The 12,424-nt window shown below is 47.5% G+C and overlaps 1 protein-coding gene and 1 pseudogene across 2 annotated transcripts in view; both read left to right on the forward strand.

The window, feature by feature from the left end:
* The window catches only part of LOC310650637 (stomatin-like), a gene marked incomplete at both ends in the record, with an annotated part of 7,951 nt that extends 5,073 nt beyond the window's left edge, over window positions 1-2,878 (forward strand). Inside the window, 4 exons of the mRNA XM_083380220.1 lie at window positions 296-378; window positions 962-1,165; window positions 1,877-2,011; window positions 2,684-2,878. Of these exons, the coding sequence (XP_083236346.1) occupies window positions 296-378; window positions 962-1,165; window positions 1,877-2,011; window positions 2,684-2,878 (617 nt within the window). The remainder of the gene's footprint in view (window positions 1-295; window positions 379-961; window positions 1,166-1,876; window positions 2,012-2,683) is intronic.
* Window positions 2,879-4,924: 2,046 nt separating this feature from the next.
* LOC310650638 (stomatin-like) lies at window positions 4,925-12,335 on the forward strand (annotated as a pseudogene). Its single transcript, XR_014494477.1, has 7 exons — window positions 4,925-4,979; window positions 6,062-6,350; window positions 6,668-6,740; window positions 7,221-7,303; window positions 9,241-9,444; window positions 10,791-10,871; window positions 11,116-12,335. The product of XR_014494477.1 is annotated as a stomatin-like (transcript).
* The last annotated feature ends 89 nt before the right edge of the window (window positions 12,336-12,424 follow it).

Below are 12,424 nucleotides of genomic sequence, written 5' to 3' on the forward strand. Positions count from 1 at the left end.
GGGCTAATGGCCAGATGACTGCAAAGAAACCTAATTCTCCCCCCCCCCCCCGCACTCCAAACATCCTATCAGAACCGATGAAGCTTTTTGGATGAGAAGTAAAAGATCTTTTTCCTCCTCAAGGGGAACGGGGGAAAAAAAACATAGACCGGTTGCCTTTTGAAAAAGCCCCTTTGAGGCTTTCTAAGTTGTTGCATTGTTGCTGCCGTCCCTGCTGCTGCATTATGCCTGCTCACTTCCCCTGTCTTGTTCTTCCAAACTTCTCTAAAAGATCCCAACTTCTGTTTTCCTGCAGGAGTCTACTTCATTTTGCCTCTCCTGGATTCTGCGGTCAAAGTGGATATGCGGACGATATCGTTCGATATAGCTCCTCAAGAAGTAAGCACTCTACCGGCAGTCCCCAACTTATGACCACAACAGCCCAAAAGTTCTGTTGCTAAGCGAGATGCTTGTCAAGGGAGTTTGCCCCCATTCCCGCCGTCGTTAAGTGGAGCAATGCAGCCGTTAAGTTAGTCACACGGCGGTTAAGTGAGCCTGGCTAACCCCATTGACTTTGGCTGTCAGGCGGTTGCAAAAGGGGATATCACGTGACTCCGGGACCCTGCGACCGTCATAAGTGTGAGTCAGTTGCCAAGCTTCTGAATTTCGATCGCGTGATCCCCGGGGATTGTGCAACCATCATAAATAGGAACCAGGAGGCCAAGTTCCCAATTTGGGTCAGGTGGGGATGCTGCAACAGTCGTAAGTGTGAAAAACAGTCTTTTTTTTTTTGCTGCTGTTGGAACTTTGGTCGCTAAATGAGTTGCAAGTCGAGGATTGCCTGTCCTTTTTTTTTTTTAAAGTGCAATTTTCACAGATTTGGGGAAGGCTAGGTTCTTGCTGGCAAAGAAGCACGGGCCTTGCCTTTTGGTGCAAATATGCGTTTGCTTTTCGCTCGCTTTCCGTCGCTCTCCTCTTCTAGATTCTTACCAAAGATTCGGTGACGATCATGGTGGACGGCGTCGTTTATTACCGGGTTTGGAATGCTATTCTTTCCGTCGCCAACGTGCTTTACACGGACCCGGCCACTCGGCTCCTGGCGCAAACCACCTTGAGGAACATCTTGGGGACCAAAGACCTGGCTCAGATTCTCTCCGACCGAGAGGAGATCGCCCAGAGCATGCAGGTTTGAGAAAGCCCCCACTGCGCGGCAAATCAATCCTTTGACTTACTTGCTGAGAAACTGCGCGGCAAATCAATCCTTTGACTTACTTGCTGAGACAGGTTGGTGGCAGGAATGCAACAGCTGCAAGTCTCAGCCTGCGGGGATCAAACCATGCAAAACGTTTCCCCTGACGCCATGCGTGTCATCACGGGCAAGGGAAGCTATGCTCACAACACGTAACGCCAATCCCCAGTTAAGAAATCCTCTAAAGGTTCTGGCTTGGGGTTGTTGTTGTTTTGTAAAAATTTACTTATTCATTTTCTACGGCTGCTATCCTTCTCAATCAATGACTTTCAGCGGCCGGCTAATTCCCAAATTACCAGGGGTCCTTGACAAAAGATCGCAGCCGAACCCAAAATTGATGCTGTTAATCGAGACGGTTGCTCAGCGAGCTTCGCCCTCACTTTACGACCTTTCTTGTGAATCGCTGCAGCTATTCAGTTAGTCACACGGCTGTTAAGAGAATCTGGCTTCCTCATTGGCCAAGGTCCGGATGGTCAATTGCCAAGCGGCCGAATTTCGGCCACATGTCCACAGGGATGCTGTCATGGTCGTAAGTGTGTGAGAAACACAGGGAACTATCTTCTTTCTTTCTTTCTTTCTTTCTTTCTTTCTTTCTTTCTTTCTTTCTTTCTTTCTTTCTTTCTTTCTTTCTTTCTTTCTTTCTTTCAGATCACTCTGGACAAGGCCACGGATGACTGGGGCATAAAAGTGGAGCTTGTGGAGATCAAGGATGTCAAGTTACCCTACCAGCTTCAAAGAGCCATGGCGGCTGAAGCCGAAGCTGCTCGGGAAGCCAGGGCCAAGGTGGGATACGATGCTTATTTGCTTTTTTGGGGTGGGTCTAGAAATGGGGACCAGCTAGGTGACTTTGGGCCCATCACTAGGAGACGGTGAGTTCTAGTCCCACCATAGGCATGAAAGCCAGCCGGGTGACTTTGTGCCGTGGGCTCTTTTTCCGCTCAACCACAAGTTTGTTCTCATGTGGGGGGGGGGGGGAAAGGCAGGAAGAAGGATTTAAGACACGTTTGCCACCTTACTTCTTATAAGCAGTAATAAAAGCGGGATAAAAATCAATTAAACAAATGCCTCCTAGGGGATCCAGATGTTGATCTCTCCCACCTGCAAAGCGGTGCTCAGATTTGGGAGAACAGAAGGACGAGGGGGCAAGACTTCAGATTCAAAATTTGGGCTGAATAAGGGGGTGGGTTTTCGCTCAACCACCCATCGGGACTCGGGCATCCGGGCTGGGTAGTGGCAGCGAACCCAGCCAACTGTGGCTGGTTCAACAAAGCGGTTAGGGCAGGGGTAGGCAACCTGGGCTCTTTTATGACTCATGGACTTCAACTCCCAGAATTCCTGAGTCAGCTGACTCAGGAATTCTGGGAGTTGAAGTCCATGAGTCATAAAAGAGCCCAGGTTGCCTACCCCTGGGTTTGGGAAACCAGGGCCACAAACCTCACCCAACCTGCTTTCCAGGTGATCGCGGCGGAGGGCGAAATGAACGCCTCGCGGGCTCTGCAGAGGGCCGCAGCCATCATCTGCGAGAACCCGGCGGCGCTGCAGCTTCGCTACCTGCAAACTCTGACCACCATTGCCGCGGAGAAGAACTCCACCATCATCTTCCCTCTTCCTTTGGACATATTGCACAGTTTTACCCCTCTGAAGCAGTAGTTGGGATGAGGAGGAAAAAAGAGAGAGAAAGAGGCCACTGCGTTGCTTTCCTTCTCCGAGCCCTTGGAATAAAAGTGTGCGTGCGTGTTACACAGAGGTGCTTATGCCACAGCAGTCCCCGGCTTTGCGGCTCGGTGGCCCGGCTGGGGTTGGGGGAGAGAGGGGAAGCGAGCCGCACGAGTCACGGGGCGGTGCAACCGGGCTCAGCTCCACTTGCACAAGCCTTGGGAGGCTCGCGCATATATGCACGCACAACTCAACTTTGGTAAATCAAGCTGCTTATGGGTACGCCGGCCCGCCGTTGTGCGGCCCGGTTCCAAATAAGCCACAGTGCAGGGATTGGGGACCCCTGTCGTACAAGATCTATTTATTTTCCACTCTTGCCCGAAGGCGACTCAACTTTCCACGCAGAGAAGCACTTGACTCAACAACAGAAAAAGCCACCATTTTGGACACCCAGCTTTTCTTCCTTCCCTGCCTCCGTTCGGTTGGTGCTTGCATCAAATGCAGCTGTAGTCCTCAACGGACGACCACAATTGACCCCGGAATTTAGGTTGCTAAGTGGGACATTTGCTAAGCGATGTTTGCCCCATTTTACGACTTCCCTCGCTACGTTTGCTAAGGGAATCGCTGCGGTTGTTAAATTGGTAAGTCGATCCGGCTTTCCCGCTTTGACACCGCTTGTCCGAAGGTCGCAAAAATATGATCACCTGAAGGCAGGAGAAGAAGCCACGGATGGCAACTAACCAAGGAGAGAAGCAACCTGGAACTAAGGAGAAACTTCCTGACAGGGAGAACAATTAACCAGTGGAACAACCTGCCTCCAGAAGCTGTGGCTGCTCCAACACTGGATGTTTTTAAGAAGAGACTGGACAGCCATTTGCCTGAAATAGTATAGGGTTTCCTGCCTGAGCAGGGGGTTGTACTAGATGACCTCCAAGGCCCCTTCCAACTCTGTTATTATTCTGTTAAAAAGAGGTCCTTCACAGTACCTCAACCCCCGGGTCACCATAGAAGTCTCAATCAACAATGTTGATGCCACGACTTAAGCGATGGGAAGCCACCGTTCTTGGATTCCCATGCTAAGCCTAAACAACGAACCCTCCCTTAGCGCCAGCACCACCCTGTTCCTAATCCCGGTCTGTGACACTCTTCCATAAGGACGTATACTGGTTTTTCCAGAATGGCACCCTTGGCGTGCAATTTACCAGTTGCTCACTTGTGCCAGGGCACCACTGGGGACTCCTGAGTCTGCTGCCAAACACCACGGGGTTGAGCAATGCGTGGTGCTCTCTGAGCTTGGTTGCTTTCTTGCAGATGTTTCATGACCCAGCTAGGTAACGTCATCAGTGCTGGAAGGGAAATGCGGTTGGCTTCCAGCACTGACAAGGTGACCTAGTTGGGTCATGGAATAGCTGCAAGAAAACCATCAAGCTCAGAGAGCACTAGGGACCCCACAATCCTCCTCCTCCTCCTCCTCCTCCTCCTCCCTCCTCCTCCATCATTCCACAAACTCCCTTCTAGCACTGATGATGTTACCTAGTTTGGGTCATGGAACATCTGCAAGAAAACCCCCAAACTCAGAGGGCACCAAGGACCCCACAATCCTCCTCCTCCTCCTCCTCCTCCTCCTCCTCCTCCTCCTCCTCTCCACAAATCCCTTTCCCTTCCAACACTGAAGATGTTCCCTAGCTGGCTAACGAAACGTCTGCAAGAAAACAAGCCAGCTCAGCCACAGGCCAAGGATCCCGCAGTTCAACCCCGAGCTCCAATTATTCTCTCCGCCGCGGGGTTTCACCTCACTTCGGCCGGTCGCCAAAGCGGGGAATGGGCGTCAGGCGCGCTTGGAGAGCCCTCCGCGCGTAAAGGCGCAGGCTGAAGCTGGCTGGGGGAAGAGAGAGGCGAGGAACGCCAAGACCTCGAGCGTTGGCGACCCAGCAACCGCCGCCCACGGCGCCTCCACGGCCGGGGAGGGGCTGCCAGAAGGGACGGGCCACGGGTGGGCTTTCCTTGAGCGCCTCCGGAGCGACCCGAGCGAGGCCAAGCATGTCGGTGCCTCTGAAGAAGCCAGAGGAATCGCTGGGCTCCGACACGTTGCAAGGCAAGGACCAAGGAGAGCGGCGGGGCAGAGACTCATTCCGAGGGCGAGGGTGGGTGGAAAAGATCTATTACTTTTGCACAAAGGCGGCGGCGGAGGTGGGGGGCAGCAACCCAACTCAGGGAGCACCGAGGATCTCCCCCCTCCCCAGTCCTCCCCCTTTTCCTCTATTCCACAAATCTAATTCCCTTCCAGCGCTGATCATCTGACCTAGTTGGGTCATGAAACGTCTGCAAGAAACCCATCCAACTCAGAAATTTTTTGTAAGGTAAGGTCTGAAGGGTTTTTGGTGCTCTCTGAGCTTGGTTGTTTCCTGACAGATGTTTCATTACCCAACTGGGTGACATCATCAGTACTAGAAGGGAGTGGGGTGTGTGGGGAGGAGGAGGAGGAGGAGGAGGAGGAGGAGGAGGAGGAGGAGGAGGAGGAGGAGGAGGACTACGGGGGTCCCTCTCGTACTCTCTGAGCTTAGTTATTTACTTGCAGACGTTTTATTAACCAACTAGGTAACACCATCAGTGCTGGAAGAGAATGCAACAACACCACTCCCTCCCAGCATTGGTGATGTTTATTTTATTTATTTTTTTATTTATTTTAATTCCATTTATATCCCGCCCTTCTCCGACGACTCAGGGCGGCTTACAAGCTTAGCAGTAGCCTTCATTCTATGTATATGCCTGCTTATTAGGGCTTTCACACACACACCCAAGCGGCATTATTACAAAGTCAGCTTAATTGCCCCCAACAATCTGGGTCCTCATTTTACCTACCTGGGAAGGATGGAAGGCTGAGTCAACCTTGAGCCTGGTGGGACTTGAACCTGCACTAACTGCAGGCAGCTGGTGTTACTTAAGGAGCCATTAGCCCACTGCTCCACCAAGGCTCTTTTCATCTTTAAGAAGCGGATTAATATCGCTTCCCCCCAAATCTACGAGTTTCTCAACCTTGGCAACTTTTAAGACCGATGGACTTCGACTCCCAGAGTTTCCTAGTTGGGTCATGAAACATCTGCAAGAACTCAGAAAGCACCAAAGACCCTACACTCCTCTTCTTCTTCCACTCAATAAACCCCACTCCCTTCTAAGCACTGATGATGTTACCAAGTTTGGGCCACGAAACGTCTGCAAGGAAACAACCCAGCTCAGAGAGCACCAAGCGCCCTTCAGGGTTTTGCCAAGGTGACGGTTGCATCCAGATCGCAAAAAACAACGGTTTTCTTTTCTCTTTCCCCTTTCTTCCACCCCTCCACCCCCCCCCCCCCATCTCCGCAAAGATCCAGAAGATAATTTGGCTCGGGGAGAATTGTTCCTGCTGGTCTTGTCAGTTCTATGCCTCCTCATGACTTTTCCCGTTTCGGTCTGCTTCTGCTTACAGGTAAAAATAAAATTAATAAAACCTGGACGCCCTTGGCATTGGTAAACTCTGCGTCAGTCAAATTTCAAAAAGTTCACGCTTTTCACATCCCATTTGCAAAGGTTAACCTGTTTTAACAGTCTCTCTCTCTCTCTCTCTCTCTCTCTCTCTCTCTCTCTCTCTCTCTCTCTCTCTCTCTCTCTCTCCTCCCTCCCTCCCTCCCTCCCTCCCTCCCTCTCTCTCTCTTTCTCTCTCTCTTTCTTTCTCTCATATGTTTGGAATGTTACAAATGGAGTACAAAATTAGGCTGAAACCTGCAATGGGATTCCTTGTTTCAGGTTGTTAACGAATATGAAGAACCGGTCATCATGAGGTTCGGACACGTACGGAAAAATATCGCAAAGGGGGCAGGTGAGTAGTTCGTACGAAGCCCTTGGACTAAATTCTCAGAGTTAATCCTTCTTCCCCATTTTTGGGGGCCATGGTGTGGATAGTTTCATGTTTTTTAATTTTATTTTAGAATGCCTCTCTTTTTTTTTAACATTATTTTTTTTTTCCTGAGGGTGGGTGAAATCAGCAACATTCCACGATTTCGGTGACTTTAAGAGAGGTGGACTTCAGCTCCCCAAATTCCCCAGCCAGCCTGTGGAATTGTGGGAGTTGAAGTCCACCTACCTTAAAGTGGCTAAGACTGAGAAACAGGGAGGCCCTGAGATGACCTATATAAGTTGCTTGTGTTTTCCAGTCTGCAAAATTCCAGTTGACGGAGCTAACGAAAAGGACGAGGCACCTGAGATATGTTTCCTTCACCACCTGGTTGATTTGTATTGTGGGTTTGAAGTGGATGCGTAGTTTTTATTTTGATGGCGATGTCATTTCTTTTCCCCAAAGGGGTTTATTTCATTCTGCCCTGCATAGACAGTCTTACCAAAGTCGACATGAGGACAAAAGCGCTTGAATTGCCCTTCCAGGAAGTGAGTGTTTCTTTTTGCTCTTTGGTTGTGAGCATCAAATGTTATAGTCTCTCTCTCTCTCTCTCATCTGTCATCTATCTGTCGATCATATCGATCATCTATCTATCTATCTATCTATCTATCTATCTATCTATCTATCTACTATCATCTCTATATATCTACCATCTATCTATCTACTCTGTATCTATCTACTCTGTATCTATCTACTCTGTATCTATCTATCTATCTATCTATCTCTATCATCTATCATCATCTCTGTCTTATCTATCATCTTTCTATATATATCTCATCTGCCTCTCTCTCTATATTATCTATTTACCATCTGTCTGTCTATCTTTATCTATCTATCTATCTTTATCTATCTATCTATCTTCTATCCTCTATCAATATATATATATATATATATATATATATATATATATATATATATATATATATATATATATATATATATCTACCATCTATCTATCTACTCTCTCTCTAATCTCTTATCATCTATCATCTCTCTCATCTATCATCTTTATATATATATATATATATATATATATATATATATATATATATATACACATATATATATATATATATATATATACTGTCTGTCTGTCTGTCTGTCTGTCTGTCTGTCTGTCTATCTATCTATCTATCTATCTATCTATCTATCTATCTATCTATCTATCTATCTATCTATCTATCTATCTATCTATCCATCCATCCATCCATCTATCAGGAGGTCCTGTGTTCCGTCTTGAGTTTCTTCCAGATTCGCTCCCTGTCCCTTCCCTTAAAAGACAGCAACTGTTCTTTTAAAGCTGATTCAAGACTAACTGGCCGAAAATCTAATCATTGTTAAACAGATTACGTATGCTGGTCCAGCTGACTCAAGTTTAACTGCCTGGAAATCTAATAATCCTTAAGCCGATTATGTTTGCTGCTGTTGAGTTTCTCCAACGATGTCTTTCCATCATCATCTCTCCTTTGTGTGTCTCTTCTTTTTTTTCATTATTTCTTCCCACGGAACTCAGGACTGCCCCCGACCTTCGCTCATTTCACCGGGACTTGAAAGCATGGTTCTTCGAGCTGTTTGGGCCAGACTGAGGGGTTTTAACTAATTTAATTTAATTGGGTTTTAGTTTAACTTCAGGGACTGTAATTTAATCATAGTTTTAACTGATTTTAATTTTGTATGCTATGTATTTTAATTTTCCCTGTAAACTGCCCTGAGTCCTACGGGAATAGGGTGGTATATAAATTTAAATAATAAAATAAAAATAAAATAAAATTATTTGAGATGGGCAGCGGCACAAAGGGGATAAATAAAATCAAATGTGATCAGCATGATGGGCCAAAATAGAGATGAAAGTTGCTGCTTTTTTTTTTTTTAGACAGAACTGGGAGGGAAAATGAAAAATCATAGATCTTTGTCTTGGCTAATAGCTTCAGAGATCTGTAGGACCATCAAAAGAATGATTGTCACATTGTCTGTCACATTGTCCCAAAAATCAAATTACACGTAGGCCTTGACTTGCGACAAAAGTGGAGCCCAGAATTTGCCTTGCTAAGGGAGAAATTTGTTGAGTTCAGCCCATTTTACAACGGTTGTTAAGTGAATCACTGCAGTCGTTATCAACATGGTGGTCAAGTGGATCTGCCCCTCCACCCCCTTGACTTTGCTTGTCAGAAGGTCGCAGAAGGTGAGCCAGTTGCCAAGCCTCAGAATTTCGATGTGGGGATGCTTCCAACGGTTGTTCAATGTGAGAAACGGTCCTAAGTCCTTTTTCTCAGCGCCGTTGTAACTTCGAACCGTCACTAAATGAACGGAAGTAAGGCGAGGACCGCCTACCCTCACAAATCCATCTCAGAGCAATGAGTAATTAAGATGATGGCGAGATGATTAAATAAAGGCGATCTTCCTCCGTTCCCATCTCTCCTTGCAGATTTTTACTAAAGACCCCCTGATTATTGATGTCGATGGGGTGATTTATTACCGCATCCAAGATGCCTTTCTGTCTGTGACCAAAGTCTCCGATCCAGATGCTGCCACCAGCCTTCTAGCCAAAGCCATCATGAAGAACACGCTGGGGGCCCAAACCCTCTCCCACCTCATCTCCGACCGAGAAAAAATTGCCAAAGAGATCCAGGTACACCCGCCAGGGCCAAAGCGCACAGAACAACACGTGGAGTTACTTCGGAGTGTCCCAAAGGAGCTTTTTGCACAAGGCAACTGGACTTTTCTGTTTTACTTTGAAGATGTTTCACGTCTCATCCGAGAAGCTTCTTCAGCTCTGGCTGGGCGGCGGGAAAATGGAAGGATCTATACTCCTTGCAGACCGCTGGTCATTTGCACTCTTTTAGAGTCATTGAGGCCACTTGGACGTTTGTCTGTGACACATTAGGACGCAGATAAATTAGGACACATTAGGACGCAGATAAGCCTCCAAGTGGCTTCAACGACTCTCTAAAAGAAGGCAAATGAACAGCTGTCTGCAAGGAGTATAAATCCTTCCCCACCATCCAGTCAGAGCTGAAGAAGCTTCTGGGATGAGAAGCAAAACGTCTTCAAAGAAAAACGAGAAAGTCCAGTTGCCTCATGAAAAAAAAACAAAAAACAAAACCCACCTTTGGGATAATATGACCTGGGTGACTGAGAATCTCCATAGATATTTACTTCGGAGTAGTTTCTTTATTGCTGTTCTCCTACAGACCAAAATCTTGCCATGGGTATAACTATAGATATACTCTCCGCTCAGGAGAGTCCGTTTTTGCCCTCTGCCTGTCCAGCAGACCTTCCGATACTTTGTTCTTTTGGGAAAGAGCCCCCTTCCTTTCGGCGACTCCAGAGTAGGGCCCAACACGTCATCTCGGCAAAATTTTCAGGACCCCCTGAGCTGGCAACCCTGCCAGATCGAATCTGAGTTGGGCAAGCCAAATATGGAGCTTCTTCCTTCAGGCCCAGCTTTTGTCCAAAGCGTTAAGTCCCAAGCCAAAAGAATATAGGACTGTTGGGATTGGGAACGGAGGAGAAGTCTATAAAAAGATAAGGTGGAGATGTAGAACTTGTTTTCCTCCCATCCCAGAGTGGCGTTTGGTCAAGGTGACTCCTAAGAGCTAACAGGATAACAGAGTTGGAAGGGACCTTGGAGGTCTTCTAGTCCAACCCCCTGCTCAGGCAGGAGAACCTATACCATTTCAGACAAATGTTTGTCTAATCTCTTCTTATAAACTTCCAGTGTTACAGCATCCACAACGTCTGGAGAAAAGCTGTTCCACTGAAGAACTATTCTCACTGTTAGGAAATTCCTCCTTAATTCTAGGTTGCTTCTCTCCTTGATGAGTTTCCATCCATTGCTTCTTGTCCTGCCTTCGTGTGCTTTGGAGAATAGGTTGACCCACCCACCCTCCTCTTCTTTGTGGCAGCCCCTCAAATATTGGAAAGCTGCTCTGCTGTCACCTATAGTCCACATCTCTCTGTCCTGTTGTTCACCAGGTCCTGCTGGACAACATCACAGCTGACTGGGGTGTCAAGGTGGAGCATGTGGAGATCAAGAATGTGAAGACACAAGTAAATGTAAGAGGGTCAGTGTGCAGATGTTGGGTTTATTCTTCACTCTTGACCTATAATGCTCTTGGTTTGGTTTCTGTCCTCCACACCTAGCAACTGTACGGATTTCTATCTCAATACGCCGGGCAGATGTAGTCAACTGTAACTTAGCTAAGTAGAAGGGGGTCCTCATTTAGGGACCATTCCAGTTACCACGGGGATGGGAAAATCACTCTGTGACCAATCCTCACAGTGATCTCCTTCCTTCTAGGTTGTCTCCCCAAGGAGTGTGACGCCACAACCGGGGCCACTGAAAGAAGTTTCCATCTTCCTTCAAGATTCTCCACTCTCCATCCAACTCCGTTGCTTGAAGGCAGACAGTGCTCATCCTAAGTCGCACACCTCCACTATTATCTTTAGTTAACCAAGCTAAGCAGACAGGTATTGAGAAGGAAGCCATCCACAGAGGCTGCTTCTCCAGGATGCAGGCTGCTTTGCCAAGAAGCCAGGGTCCTCCAGATCCCCAGGAAGATACGGGGCTAGATGCATTTGTTGGTTGGTTTTTAAGGTTTGACGTTGTTTCTATTGTTCTCCCTTCCCCACAACTCCAATAAAATTTAAAGACAGGGATCACCTTGGTAGCTGGTCCCCTGCGGTGGTGAGTTCAGAGCATATGGATGCTTAAGGTGGCTCCTGGAAGGGAACTTGTTAGGAAAAAGATGGGTTTGGGAACCAGGGTTTCTTCATGGCTTGGTGAATAGACTGGCATGGGTTCATACAACCGGATGGGGCAACAATTGCACAACTTCTTTGGAGGGGCACTCTGATTGAAGTACCTCCAGAATTGGTGGGTGCTCCATCACTGGAGCTTTTCAAGAAGAGACTGGATATCTAGTTGTCCAGAATGGTATAGAGTCTTCTGCTTGAGCAGGGGGTTGGACTAGAAGACCTCCAACTAGGTCCCTTCCAACCCTATGATTCTCTGTTCTCTTTTGGCCAACATCCATGTTTCTTAGCCTGAGATGGGAAGGGGGAAGGCCTTTTGGAGACCAAGATGTGAAGCCCAAGACTTAGAACATAGAATAATAGTATGGAAAGGGACCTTGGGGGTGTTCTAGTCCGATCCCTTGCTCGATCAGGAGAACCTAGACCATCTCAGACAAATTACGGTCCAGTCTCTTTCTGAAAGCCTCCAGTGATGGAGCACCCGCAATTTTTGAAGGCAAACCATTCCATTGCTTGGTTGCTCTCACGATTATTAGATGATGTCTCCTTGGTTCTAGATTGCTCCTCTCCTTGCTCAGTTTCCATCCATTGTTTCTTGTTTCTTGTCCTGCGTTTTGGTGCTTTGGAAAAGGGTTTGACACACCCCCCCTCTTTGTAGGCACCCCTCAAATATTGGAACACTGCTTCTTTTCATTAGACTGGACATACCCCATCCCCAACTCCAGAAGATGGTAGAGGACAGGAAGGCCTGGAGGAACGTTGTCCATGGGGTCGCGATGGGTCGGACACGACTTTGCAGCTAACAACAACAACCCAATTCCTATAACCGTTTTTCGTATGATTAGGGGGGCTGG

The sequence above is a fragment of the Vipera ursinii genome, assembly GCF_947247035.1.
Source record: "Vipera ursinii genome assembly, contig: scaffold_124, whole genome shotgun sequence".
Taxonomy (NCBI): Eukaryota; Metazoa; Chordata; class Lepidosauria; order Squamata; family Viperidae; genus Vipera; species Vipera ursinii.